The sequence below is a fragment of the Quercus suber genome, unplaced genomic scaffold (assembly GCF_002906115.3).
Source record: "Quercus suber isolate HL8 unplaced genomic scaffold, Cork oak 2.0 scaffold_76, whole genome shotgun sequence".
Lineage (NCBI taxonomy): Eukaryota > Viridiplantae > Streptophyta > Magnoliopsida > Fagales > Fagaceae > Quercus > Quercus suber.
In genome coordinates this window covers 89,160-104,153 of record NW_027069541.1, presented here as the reverse complement: position 1 = coordinate 104,153, position 14,994 = coordinate 89,160, and the positions used below count along the sequence as shown (strand labels likewise).

At 31.3% G+C, this 14,994-nt stretch overlaps 1 protein-coding gene and 1 long non-coding RNA gene across 2 annotated transcripts; both read left to right on the top strand.

Annotated features, from left to right (window-relative positions):
* The first annotated feature begins 1,560 nt into the window (after window positions 1–1,560).
* On the top strand, window positions 1,561–1,971 carry LOC136067528 (uncharacterized). Its single transcript, XM_065773547.1, has one exon. It carries the CDS (start codon window positions 1,561–1,563, stop codon window positions 1,969–1,971), a length of 411 nt encoding a protein of 136 aa, XP_065629619.1.
* Window positions 1,972–5,214: 3,243 nt separating this feature from the next.
* LOC136061504 (uncharacterized) lies at window positions 5,215–7,045 on the top strand. Its single transcript, XR_010628994.1, has 3 exons — window positions 5,215–5,484; window positions 5,570–5,652; window positions 5,868–7,045. It is a non-coding gene; the product is annotated as an uncharacterized LOC136061504 (long non-coding RNA).
* Window positions 7,046–14,994: the final 7,949 nt, after the last annotated feature.

Here is a 14,994-nt window from a genome sequence, read left to right as displayed (position 1 = left end):
AAGTACACATTTGATATAGAGCTCATTAATATATAGGAGTTTTTGCAGGTCATACTGCGGATTTTTTGCACCACTAAATAAACAACCATTATTATCATTATGTCATCAATAATACATCTAAGCAACCTATCAAACACACAAGGCCCTTTCAAAGTTCTTGGGAGGAAGGAGATGGAGTTCCATCCCCTGTTAACTCAATTAATGATATCACAATTTGCTCTAGTTCAGTAGGATTTTATGTGGTGAAACTCAAAAGCACTTGAAGAACTGTAAAATTTCTTGTGTGCTTCTCCTTTCTTTGTCTATACCAATAAAGTTTAGGTCTCTCTTTGGTCAAGTAAACTCGAAGTTTCTCTTGAAAAAAAAAAAAAATATATATATATATATATAGAGAGAGAGAGAGAGAGAGAGAGAGAGAGAGAGAGAGGTTCAAGTTACACATTTTTTAAACCGTTGGATTTAAATAGATCAAATGGTTAAAAAATGACTATAATTATTACAAATATTTTGATTAAAATCTAATTAATTACTTTCATTTATTACCATCTAAACCAATCTCTAAACCCAAAAAAAAATTGACTTCTGACTCTCTCTCATTTACTTTTCTCTCTCTCTCCATTTCACTCTCTCCGTTTCTCTCTCTTTCTCCTCCACCACCCCCAACAGCCCATCATATTTCTCTCCCGATTTAATCCACTTTCGTTTCTAAAGTTGTATCAAATAGCAACCTGTAGTTTCCCGCTTATTAACTGTGCATGTGGACGCATCAAAGTATAAAAAATACCACTGCAGGATTCAACTGGGTGAATTAACATTGAAGCCCCTGTGCATTGTTTGTTGATAAATTAATTCATGAGGACAACACAAACGCTATCTTAAATCAATAGATTTCCTTTTATTTCTAACATACAAGTCGAAGTCTGCTAGGTGTGCAATACAACATAGGATGAAAAGTATTGGATTCAGCCCCCAACTTTCCTTCTCGGGTGCTTTTAATATGAAACATGTAAACTTAATATGTGGGGAAAATGACTTATCTATATATAGATCCTACTTCCGACCTTAAAATGCCAATGGCTCTTGTAAAAATATGGAGAGAAATATGATGGGTTGTTGGGGGAGAGAGAGAGAGAGAGAGAGAGAGAGAGAGAGAGAGAGAGAGAGAGAGAGAGAGAGAGAGAGAGAGAGAGAGAGAGAGAGAGAGAGAACTTTTTTGGGTTTAGAGATAGGTTTAGAAGGTAATAAATAAGAGTAATTAATTAAATTCTAATAAGAATATTTGTAATAATTATAGTATTTTTTTAACTGTTGAATCTACTTAAATCCAATGGTTAAAAAAATGTGTAACTTAAGCCTATTTCATATATATATATATATAAGAGGAAATAGAAGGTAAATTTGAAGAAAAGAGAGAAGACTAAAGAAAGCTAGTATTCCAAAGTCTAGGTCTCTTTATGATCATACAAAATTATTATTATTATTTTTAAATAATAGTAACCGGGGGGGGGTGGTGGAGGAGGGCTCATCCGTGATTCCCATGGCAGATGGATTAAGGGATATATGAGATACATTGGTGTCAGTACAAGCATCATTGCTGAATTTTGGGCTCTTAGGGATGGTCTCACGCTTGCCTCACAGCTAGGAATCACACACTTGGCAGTGGAATTGGATGCCAAAGTGATTGTTGACCTTGTTCTCTCAAGGAAAACCCCTAACAGCTCATATACATCCCTTCTTAATGACTGCAGGTATTTACTCGGGCTGTTTCAGCAGACCATGGTCAGGCATGTGTTTAGAGAAGCCAACAAAGGAGCAGACAGCCTTGCTAAAGGAGCTAGTTCTTTAACTTCTGATTTTGTTGTTCTAGATGTTCCCCCCACCCCTGATCTTAATGTAATTGTGAACTCTGATGCTAATGGCTTGTACTCTTTTAGGCTCATAGCCACTACTTCGCCTTTTATGGCTAGTTAATATAATTCAGTTCCTCTGTTGACCACAAAAATAAAAAGGCTGGCTAAGTACACTACAACTCATTACTTGTCCCCAAAAAAAGTATAGTACAACTCATTATAAAAGAACAAAGGAGAGATGCCTTCTAACTAAATTAGAATGTTCAGGTAAATAGCCATGTTAAAAGAACATAGAATCACTACATAACATGAAGAAAAGTTAGCTTCAGAGATCAGATTCATGTCCCCAGAAATGTTTGCCCCTACATTTCCAATTTGAATCATCCATTATCCCAGTATGGGATCTCATACCTGCATAATGCATGAATGGTCCAATTTATGCAATGTAAACAATACATTGTAAGGGATATGCTACTTCCACTAATGTTATTGAGTGGGTTTATGAAGCAAGTATAAACATGTGCATGTCTTTATTTGTGTGTATTGGAGGAGAGAGAGGGGCACAGTTGTATAGAAGGCAACCAGATTTCTGCAAAGTGCTGAAGTATAATTTTTCTCAAATGGGAATGTATGTCATAAAAGTATTTTCCTGCTGTCATATGTGCCAAAATATAGATATTTTCATTTCTTTGAACCAAAGGCATAGGATCAATTCCTGCCCTCAATTTGATTTGGGTAAAAGGGGCTTAGAGTTTCCCTTTGGAACAAAAAGGAAACCAAAGGGTGAACAAGGAAAACTTTTCCATCAGATGGTCTCTGGCAACCATTATTGTTCTTGAACCCCTTCCAACCATTCCCATACACATCATCCTAAACCCGTAAGGAATTCCAATTTGGTAGTTAGCTATGCAAGAATTCAACATTGAAAATTCTAATCCTATTATTTGCACAATGTAAATCAATAGAGTTCAATAATCAAAAGTTTGGTGTCACCAACATCATCTTTTACACATGAGCATGACAACAGTAAAATCAACAAAAACTGTCCATTAAGTAGTTACTAATTTTATCATTCTATTAAATACCTCATAATGCTAGCATCAAATTAACCACAGTGCTGACTCAAACTGTAAAGAAAACTTCCATACAAAACAAATTATATTCTATTAATTGAGCAATAAGTTTCATGTTTATCCCAATGCCACACCTAACCCCCATAAAAATAAATAAAAAAATAAAAAGGAAAAAAAAAACCATAGGTCTCATCAATGCCCAAAACACTACCGACACGCATCTAAAGAATTCCATAAACAGAAATCAGAAATGGCCCAGTAACATTTGTCGTATCTGCCTAGTGCCCAAAACACATAAAAAGAATTTGTTGTATCCACCTAGAGACACCATGAATGCCCCTAATCATTCTATTGAATACCTAATAATGCTAGCATCGAATTTATCGATTTCATAAGCTAAGATGATTCTCTCTCAGAAAATAGAGACCAGAAAATCAAAAACACCACATTGCTGATTCAAACTGTAAGAAGACTTCCATATAAAACAAAATCTCTTCTATTAGGTGAGCAATACTTGCAACCTAACCAAACCCCCACACCCCCCCCCCCCCTGAAATTTTTGTATAATCATTTCTATAAATAAAAGCCGTTTTTTTTTTCTTTATTATGCTTTATTTGTGGTAAAATTGAGCACTTTTGTATAATCGGCTTTTTAAAAATATCTTCTAAAAAAAAGCTTTTTTTAAATAGAAGGTAGACAATAAAAGAGATAGAAAGAACAAAAAAAAAGGTTTATATGGTTCTGGTCAGCCTACATCCACAATGAAAAATCTCTTAGAAACTACATTTTTATTACATTATGAATTGTGTATTACAAGAGCTTGATATAAAGTATATGTAATTGAAATGTCTTGGTTTGGGCATATTAAAAAGGCCAAGACTAAAGTACGTACACAATAAAACATAGATGACAAGTACATCAAGTCAAATAAAGCATATGCTAATATTCCCTATCAAACCAAAGTGGAATCTTGAACTTGGAATTGTAATATCATGGAGGAAACCATGTACATAAATGACCGGATTGGGTGTAGTGAAGCAAACATAATGTGGAATGAATTTTGCAAAATGTTAGCAATGACATTTAACAACGATGATCGGCAACCGGAGAATAGCCACTCTAGTGACCAAAAAGTGGCTACTAAGGTCGAAAGACAGCAACACTAATGGATTGAGGAACCTCAGCAAAGGACAATGTTATGGTGGAGTTCTTAAGCGAGTTGGTGAATTTTTGCATAAATTGAAACAAAAAGGCACGGGTGATGCACCAATTAGTATGATTTGGGTGTCTTTAATGGGAAAATATACCCCAAAAATCATAATCTACGTGAATAAGTAAAAAAAGATGAACCTTGAAAGAAGTAGTAATGATAGATGCTAAGATGTTGTCTAGTAAAGATTGGTCCATTATGTTTCAAAAAATAAGGCACATTTAGTATGTGTGTTTAAACAACTAAATTTTCAGTTTAATTTTTTAAAAAATACGTGTGAGTAAAAAAGTAAGTGAAAATATATATAATATTGTTTAAAAATTAAAAATATGTATTTAAATATATGTACCAAACATACCTTAAGTGAACCAAATGATTGTTGATAGTGTTAGTAAGAATTATGGTCAATAGAGAGCCCAAAAGGTGGTTAGTGATGGGTTGCTTAAACCTGTTAAAACTTAAAGCACCAAAAAGTGTCACATAAAAATGAAAACTCTAGAAAACTAAGTTCAATAATTCCTATTAATAATTACCATAGTTATATATTTAATAGTTCAACATAAAAACATTGTCATAGTAAAAACATATTAATAACTACCATAATTATTAACTTTCATATTTAATATTTCATATAAAAATAATCATAATAAATGTATATTAATAACTATCATAATGATAAATTTCATATTTATATAAAAAATAAATGCTAGAGAAAATATTTTTTTGATAAAATTATATTTTATCAAAATTTCTCATACATTGCATGGATTTTGACTAGTTATATAGCATAATCAATCAAAAATAATAATCAGTCAGATAACATGTTTTTTTTTTTTTTGAGAAAGAGTCAGATAACATGTTGAGCAACAAGAAATAACGATAACATATGATATATTGTACTCCACATTTAATTAAAAAAAAAAAAACTCCGTAATGGTAGCATTTTTTGTGTTCCCAAAGGAGGTATTGGAAATCCTCCACTCCTTTCCATCTATAGAAATAAATAATTTAAAAAAAAAAAAAAAATCTTTTCATGTTACTCCACATGTGAGAATTATATATGGATTACGCAACCTTATTATCTACTTCCAAATCCAAATAAAAAGGAAAGAAAAAGCCATTCCCAAAAACACAAACACACACAGAAAGTGGAATCATTCTGGAATATTTTTTTTTATTTTTTATTACAAGACCGTCCATCCGGATCCAAGTTTCCGTTTCATTCATATTTTTCAACGGCTTGACTGCGTGCTTTGAGCAGAGTTTAGTGTTAAAAATAAATAGTTGCAGACGCAAAAGAAACCACCTCCAGTTTCAGATATACGGAAGTTTGCGCCATCCAAACAACACGTAATGCTATACCCAAAATATCCATCTCAGCAATTTGTTCTGATTCTGAGAAATCGATTATAAATATCTCTCACTTGTTTCACAGCTTGTTCATACATATTCATTGCTCTCCCTTTCACAGTTTTTGCATCAGAGAAAGAGAGAGTCTTTTCAGAGGCGAGTTTGAAAGTGAGTTTTTCATAGTTATAGACTCATATCTCGCAAGTAACAGAAAAGTTTTGAATACCCATTTGCCTAATTCACTCCAAAGTTTTGAGCTTTTTGTTGATTTATGAAGACCCATTTGCTTTTTTATTTTTTTTTATTTTAAGAAACAGCAATATATTTGAAATTTGTATAAACCCCATTTTCTTTATTTTCATGTCTGATGGTTTTTTGCACAGATTTTTGCGTGTCAGGGTACATGGAGATCGATAAGGCAATCAGAGAGAGCAATGACAGGAGGCTTAAGACCAAGTATAACAACGCCATCTATGTCATTAAGAGGGCTCTGACTCTGTACTCGTAAAGTTCTTTTCTTTGTTCACCTTGCCTTTTGGTTTTAATTTGTTTTTGAAAGTTTTGTAATTTACATATATGTCTTGCAAAGTATTTGTTATGAATTGGGTTGTGATTTTTGGTGTCATGGATTTTGGATTTACACTCCATTTGGTTAAAGGAAAAGAATGTAAACATTTTGAATCTTATTCTTAATACATACTGATTAGATATAATGAAAAAAAGGAAGAATGCCCTTAGGCTCAGTCATGCAGTTGTTAGGGTCAGTTTAGTGGAGATTTATGTTTCATCAGGCCCTGAATAATGAAATTTAATAATACTAAAAGTTAAGGTTTTTTTATTTTATCCTTCTATATTATGAAATGGGTGATGTTGAAATGAATATAATCGAATGATGTTATGTCTATGCATTTGTTTCTAAAAGAGTTTATCAGAGCCAGTTTGGTTTGCCTTTTCTGCCACCAATTTATTGAACATGACATTTGGTGGATTTAACATGCTTTTTAACATGTTATAGTTTTTCTTTATTGTTGATTTGCATTTAGAAATGGTCTTATTGTGAAGCTGTTTAATCCTACAATATTATTGAAGAAGAAAGTTAGATCTGTGGATTAAAACGAATGATTTGGTTTTGATAGGTACATAACTATTTCTATTTTTATTGTTTGAAACGAAGTCTCTAGTGTTTCTGTCAAGTTATTGGTCAAGATTCTGTTTAATGAGTGGAGGATGAATGAACTTTTTAGATACGGATGTGAAGAAGTTTAATGGTTAACGGTTATACTTATTCAATCTAAGAAAGGGTGCTGTGGCACATTCCTTTTAACGGTTTTTTTCTGGATCGTTGCTATTTTTTTATTCTTGTCTAAGATGTTAGATTTTTTGCTGCACGTCGTTACTGTTCGGGTGGGGCGGTGGTTTAGAGTAGATATGACAAACATTACTAGATTTTTGTGTCTGTCGCTAGTGTGTTAGGTGTCAATCTGAAGATTCAGGGTGTTCTTTGGGATAGATGCGATAAATTCTTCTTTTGTTTGGGTGTTAGGTAGATATGAAAAGTATTACTAGGTCTGTTTTTTTTTTTATGGGGAGGGGGGGGGGATTGTAATAAATACAACAAATATTGCTGGCTTATTAGAAGAATTTTTTTCCTTAAATGGAGGTTTTCTTACAATTGAGTAAGCACCATGAGGTTTTTGATTTTCCGGTCTCCATTTTTGGAATAGAATCACATTAGCTTATCAAATGGGTTAAAGTTTGTGCTAGCATTATTTGGTATTTAGTAGAATGTTTTGCGGTGTTTGTGGCGGGCATCAATGAGAATAAAATACCCTTTTTGTTGCATGTTGATAGTACTTTTGGGTGCCAATAAGGAGATTTGAGGGTCTTCTTGGTGGCTCTAGGATAGACACAACAAATTCGTGTTATGTGTTTTTGGCTACGACAAATGTTACTGGTCATTTCAGTTTTATTTATGAGATTCTTTAGGTGTTTTTTATATGTGCCGTTTCTAATTTGGGCATTGATGAGACTTTTTTTTTTTTTGGGGGGGGGGGGGGGGTNAGCTCTTTGAAGCTCAAGTTAGTATTTTGTTGAAGAAAGGTTTAAGTAGGTGTAATTTGTCTAGGCGAGTTACATACCTCTTGAATGTTGTTGAAAGGAATATTTCTTGATTGGCACATGCTGATTCTAGCAATCTATCATTGCCTACATACATAGTTTTTGGCAAATGTGACCATACCCAACTAGTTTTGCTGGTCTTAAGAGTACTTTTAAGCATTGGTAGGGACTCCCACCAATGAGACAAGTCACATTGCATTAAATATTGAGTGTGTAGTTGAACTTAATTAATTTTACTATAATTGATCTGACTTCTTGGTTCGCATCTTAAGGATTATACCCATGTCAACCATAATGAACAGCATGCCGAAAAACCTTTGAACCAATAATTTGAACATATGTCTATCTTGTGTACAAGTCTCCCATGTGGCTGGCATATGTATAATGTGAGATTCTTGTTTTTTCCTTGCATCATGTATTTGTTGCTCTATTACAAATGAATTATAACTACTTACTAGATAATGAAAAGCAAGAAGACAAACTAAAAAATATCATCTAATATAGTGCCGGCTCAATGGTATAAGCCATTGATGCAGTCGCCTAAGGCCCCAGGTGAAAAAAAAGGTCCCTAAATTTTAACCAATGGTATTAATTAAGCCGAAATATTAACAAATAAATAAAATAATATTTTCTTATCTAATGAAAAACAAATAAAAAATAGAAAGAAATGTTATGTTCACAACATTTTTACAAAAAAAATCATAAATAGCAAATTGTTAAGGGCTGTTATTGATAGCAAAAAAATAATTTTAGCGATAGATTCAAATAGAAAACAAGAAGTAATTGAACACCTAAGATTTGTTATGAAAAATATTGTGAATATAGCACCTCTAAAAGAAAAAAAAAATCCACACAAAAATTCACACAAAAATTCACAACATTTTTAACAATATTCGAGTTAGCAAACTTTTACTAGTTTTCAAATAAATTTACCACTAACATGATTCTTTTACTTACTACCATCAATCTGCTACATCAATACATATAAAAAGTTTTGTCAAATTTTTGTGTTTATAAACTTAAAAAATAAAAAAAATAAAAAAAAAATAACGATAACAACAACAACAAATCTATGTGGTTTATGTTAATTAATGGTAATTTTTTATGTGAAATAAGATAATTAATTTTTGCCTTAAGCCCCCAAATGCATCAAGCCGCCCCTGTAAGTGTTTAGGTACCATGAAAGTAATAAATAAAACAAAACAAAAATATTAATATTGCATACCGTGTTGAAAGTTGAAACTTATATGAAGAGGACCAACAAAAGGTTGATGTTAAAATGTTCTAAAGTACTCGGATTTTGTTGACTAGAGCCCAAAAGAAAGAAGACAATGGATAGCTGCTGCCTGATGATGGGTTCAAAGTCAAGGTCAGATAGTATTTAGAATCTTAGACGGAAGAACTTGAGAATTTTCTCAGCTTCCGTATTGCTTTGTGCTTACTCTTTCATCTGAAGTTTCTTGATCACTACAATGATGGATCCAAAAGAGTGGAATTTTTCAATTTTCAATCCATCCCTGACTGACTTTGACATTTAAGAAATTACAAAGATATTGATGTCTTGCGTGACGCACGGGATAAAACAAATCCCCCTAATATATAATTATATATATATAAATTACTAATGTATGCTCTTAGAGCATACATTAGTAAAGTATTTTAAGAAAGTTTTTATAAGAAATTGAAAAAGCTGACAAACTTTTTATTAGTTTTTTCAATTTCCCATAAAACTTTTCTTAAAATGGATGGTTAATGTATGCTTTAAAGACATACATTAATTGGATTCTATATATATTACGCACAAAGTATAAAGTATTTCTTTCAATATATATATATATATATATATTTTTTTTTTTTTAAGTATGTCTTTCTACTTTAATAAGTCAAAGGAGGGCATCAACAAGTTTGGAACAAATGTTTGAATCTCAATTCAAACCTTCCGTTACCCGGAATCTCTTCATATTATAATTGGCAAATTACTTAAGGTGTGAAAGATTTCATCATAGGAATTGTTAATTTTTCGAGAATTCGTAAATATTTGATTGTTTATTTATTTGACAAAATTCTTTTACAAATGAAAAACTTAAATTTAGATGTTCTTAAGCTCATTTTGCAGATATGAAATACCAATTCTCGTGTACACTGCATTGGTGAGAATTACAAATGAAAAGCTTAAATTTAGATATTTAAATTATTTTACAAATTTTGGATGTAGCGAGTGGTTATTGAGAATCAGTAAGTATTTGCCACATTAATAGTTTGTAAAAATATTATAATATAATTTGTGGCTCTAGCATTGCTCTTTGAATTTATATTATACTTTACATAGAGCTATACAAAAGACATATTTTAAGTATTGTTCCTTAAGTTCACTTCTTAAAATTCTGTCATGCGACTACTTAATTTAAAAAATATACTTCCATATATGAGAAAAAAGTCACATGACGGAATCTTAAGAGATAAACCTAAGAAATAGCACCTAAGTACTGTACCTAAGTTCGCTCTATAAAATATTCTAACACAAACGCACATAGTCACAAATAATTAACTAACAAGTTAACTATTACAAAATTGTATTAAATGACAAAAATACCCTTAATATCGATAAACAACTTATTAAAAAAAACAATTTATTTTATAAAATTAACTTTATATAGTTTTTTTATGGGAATAAATTTATATATATATATATATATTTTTTTTTTTTTGTGCAGAAAAATAACTTTATATAGTTAGTTTTGAGCAAAAGAGTAATTCTCTTTTAGCTCTATGTATAGTATAAATTCAAAATCTAAGTATATATAGATTATAGACAGTATAAATGTCTTCTTTTTTTTTTTTCTTTTTCTTTTTTTGATAATTTGATGGTTGAAGTTTGAGGTACCTAATCCTTAGATGTCTTTGTTGGAAATACTAGGATGTGCCAATTGATTTACATGGCTCTTGCCATAAATGTCAACTTTCAGGAGTTCTAATTCACACGAAATTAACTAAGTCCTCAAGAGTTTAACTCCCAAGATTTAAAATTCTTATTCATTAACTGAACATGTCTTAAGACATTGTCTTTGTTTATAATGAGTTTAGATGGAGAGGGAGGAGTGGAAAGTAGATGGAAGGAGATGAGAACGGTTTAATGAACCTTGTTCAGATGTTTTCTATAAGGGAAAAGGAAAGGATTTGGGGGATTTTATACTACTCATTTTTAATTCCACTTATATTAAAAAAAAAAAATTTGTTATTTTTGTTCTTATGATTTTAATTTATATGATTCTTTTTTCAAAATTAGTTAAAGAGGGTCATAATTGTCAATAGGGGTTAATTGGTTCAGTTTGGCCAATTTTCTTTGTGTTTGGCCAATCGAAACCGAAAATTTGGGTTTTGAAATTCTCAACCGAAACTAGCCAAAATAATTGGGAATCAATTAGTTTCAGTTTTGTTTCGGTTTTGGTTAGTTTGAAAAGGAAGCAAGAAAACTCGGAAAAGTGAAGTGTACCCATTTGAGGTGTTGGAATATGCAATGTGAAACCAAGAAATTTGAGTGAAATATTGTAGAAGAAGAAGCCACAGCGGACCAAATGGTATTCTTATGATATATATCAGAGACAGAGAAATAAAAGAGAAGAATCGTACCATGGGAGAAGAAGAGGCCGACATGTGGAGTAGTAGTGGAGGCCGGCGTATGGAGGCTGGCGGCAAATGTGGACTGAATTAGGCCGGTGTGTGTGAGAGGGAGTGATGGAGGCATGTGAGTGTGAGAGGGACTAAATGTGGGCTAGGTAGGGTAGGGTTTCTATTTTTTTTGTTTCAATTAGTTTATGTTTAACTTACTTAATTTAAGTTAATTAGTTTAATTTTAGTTAGTTAATCTAAATTATCTAATGGGCAGTGGGCTTGAGTAATTTCTACAAGGCCAAGCCTAGATGCCAGACCCAAGTTGCCCAATATATTTGCAAGGCCAAAGGCCCAACTTATTTGGAAAACTGAAACCGAACTGAAATTTTGGACACTGTTCGGGCAATTTCGACATTTCGTTTTTGTTTTCCGGTGTTTCACACGTCCCTAATTATCAATTTATATGATTATTCTCTTCTCCTTAATTTTTAAGATATCCAAACAAGATATAGAGATATATAAATAAGGAGGACAAATATGTCTTGTCCTGTTTGACTTGCCATACCACTCTTTGTTTAGTGTAGATTTTCCTTGCCTTGAAGATATGATAGGGCATGAATGGATTTCACTCGCCCCACCCCATCTTGCCCCACCCTGAATGTATATTTACATATGCTATAAATTTTTTATAAATATATATATATATATATATATATATATTGAAAGAAATACTTTATACTTTGTGCGTAATATATATAGAATCCAATTAATGTATGTCTTTAAAGCATACATTAACCATCCATTTTAAGAAAAGTTTTATGGGAAATTGAAAAAACTAATAAAAAGTTTGTCAGCTTTTTCAATTTCTTATAAAAACTTTCTTAAAATACTTTACTAATGTATGCTCTAAGAGCATACATTAGTAATTTATATATATATAATTATATATTAGGGGGATTTGTTTTATCCCGTGCGTCACGCAAGACATCAATATCTTTGTAATTTCTTAAATGTCAAAGTCAGTCAGGGATGGATTGAAAATTGAAAAATTCCACTCTTTTGGATCCATCATTGTAGTGATCAAGAAACTTCAGATGAAAGAGTAAGCACAAAGCAATACGGAAGCTGAGAAAATTCTCAAGTTCTTCCGTCTAAGATTCTAAATACTATCTGACCTTGACTTTGAACCCATCATCAGGCAGCAGCTATCCATTGTCTTCTTTCTTTTGGGCTCTAGTCAACAAAATCCGAGTACTTTAGAACATTTTAACATCAACCTTTTGTTGGTCCTCTTCATATAAGTTTCAACTTTCAACACGGTATGCAATATTAATATTTTTGTTTTGTTTTATTTATTACTTTCATGGTACCTAAACACTTACAGGGGCGGCTTGATGCATTTGGGGGCTTAAGGCAAAAATTAATTATCTTATTTCACATAAAAAATTACCATTAATTAACATAAACCACATAGATTTGTTGTTGTTGTTATCGTTATTTTTTTTTTATTTTTTTTATTTTTTAAGTTTATAAACACAAAAATTTGACAAAACTTTTTATATGTATTGATGTAGCAGATTGATGGTAGTAAGTAAAAGAATCATGTTAGTGGTAAATTTATTTGAAAACTAGTAAAAGTTTGCTAACTCGAATATTGTTAAAAATGTTGTGAATTTTTGTGTGAATTTTTGTGTGGATTTTTTTTTTCTTTTAGAGGTGCTATATTCACAATATTTTTCATAACAAATCTTAGGTGTTCAATTACTTCTTGTTTTCTATTTGAATCTATCGCTAAAATTATTTTTTTGCTATCAATAACAGCCCTTAACAATTTGCTATTTATGATTTTTTTTGTAAAAATGTTGTGAACATAACATTTCTTTCTATTTTTTATTTGTTTTTCATTAGATAAGAAAATATTATTTTATTTATTTGTTAATATTTCGGCTTAATTAATACCATTGGTTAAAATTTAGGGACCTTTTTTTTCACCTGGGGCCTTAGGCGACTGCATCAATGGCTTATACCATTGAGCCGGCACTATATTAGATGATATTTTTTAGTTTGTCTTCTTGCTTTTCATTATCTAGTAAGTAGTTATAATTCATTTGTAATAGAGCAACAAATACATGATGCAAGGAAAAAACAAGAATCTCACATTATACATATGCCAGCCACATGGGAGACTTGTACACAAGATAGACATATGTTCAAATTATTGGTTCAAAGGTTTTTCGGCATGCTGTTCATTATGGTTGACATGGGTATAATCCTTAAGATGCGAACCAAGAAGTCAGATCAATTATAGTAAAATTAATTAAGTTCAACTACACACTCAATATTTAATGCAATGTGACTTGTCTCATTGGTGGGAGTCCCTACCAATGCTTAAAAGTACTCTTAAGACCAGCAAAACTAGTTGGGTATGGTCACATTTGCCAAAAACTATGTATGTAGGCAATGATAGATTGCTAGAATCAGCATGTGCCAATCAAGAAATATTCCTTTCAACAACATTCAAGAGGTATGTAACTCGCCTAGACAAATTACACCTACTTAAACCTTTCTTCAACAAAATACTAACTTGAGCTTCAAAGAGCTGATTATAGCCTTAGCCGCAGTTGTTGCATTCTTTGTGTACAGATTACGACCAGGGCCGGCTCAAGGCTAAGCAAGTTAGGCCTAGGCCTAAGGCCCCACCAAAAAACAAAATTTTTATTGAGAAAAAAGGCCAAACTTTTCATAGTTAAAGGCTCAAATTTTTATAAAACTAGTCGCTAACCCGTGTGATGCACGGGATAGTTAAATAAAAGGACAATTAACCAACATCACGTTAAGGTAAAAGAATTAGTGAGAGACTAATTTGCCCACCAAGAATTTAAAAGAAAAAAAGATTGATATAATAAAATCTAAGAAATTTAGAAATAGAAAATTAGTTTAATAATATGCATATTATAGACATTTTGCTAGTTAGCGTTTTAAAAAAAAAGATCTGTCATAATTAAATAAAATACAATGGGAATAAATATTTAACTTCTATACTTTTCTATAGTTTAGAAGTGTTGTCTAACGTAGAATTTTATTGGGTTGTAAGAAAGATTTTTATAAAATGTTAATACCACATATATATATGCTTATATTGTCAATGTCTTACTGCAGGTGCATGGTTACATACACTCAAAACTAATATAAACTACAAAGATAAAAACAAATCTTATTTAGTCGTAATAATAACAATATAAATAATTCAAAACATGGAACATTATCAAATTTATAACACATAATTCCATTATCTTTTACATTGAATCCAAACAAATAATTAATTGAAATTAATCCAAACAAATAATTAATCAACCAAAAATCAAAGCTTTAATTAAGAAAAAAAAATCACATGAACCCAAATAAAAATTCTCAATAAAGCAAAAACATATAAAAATTTACCACACATTGGGCTGGATGACATAGGTTGCAGCTTTGATTTTTCTTCAAAAAATATAGATGCTTCATCTGCCATATACAATATAAAATAATTATTAGAATTTCAACCCAAAAACCAAACCCATAAAAACACTATCAAAATATAGAGATTAACCCAAATACTTAGAAGAAAATCAATTCTAAACATAATAAAACAATAAGATAGAATGAAAATTTCAGGCACATATGAAAGCAAATAAAAAAGACAAAACCTACGTGTTTTTTTTTTTTTTTTTTTTTTACGCGAGTCTTTCTCCTTCTTATTTTTTTAATCTTAAAGTGAAGTTGAGTTTAGGGTTTTGA

What these genes read in the sequence shown, in the direction of transcription:
- LOC136067528 (XM_065773547.1), top strand. Translation starts at nt 1,561, where the DNA reads ATGAGATACATTGGTGTCAGTACAAGCATCATTGCTGAATTTTGGGCT.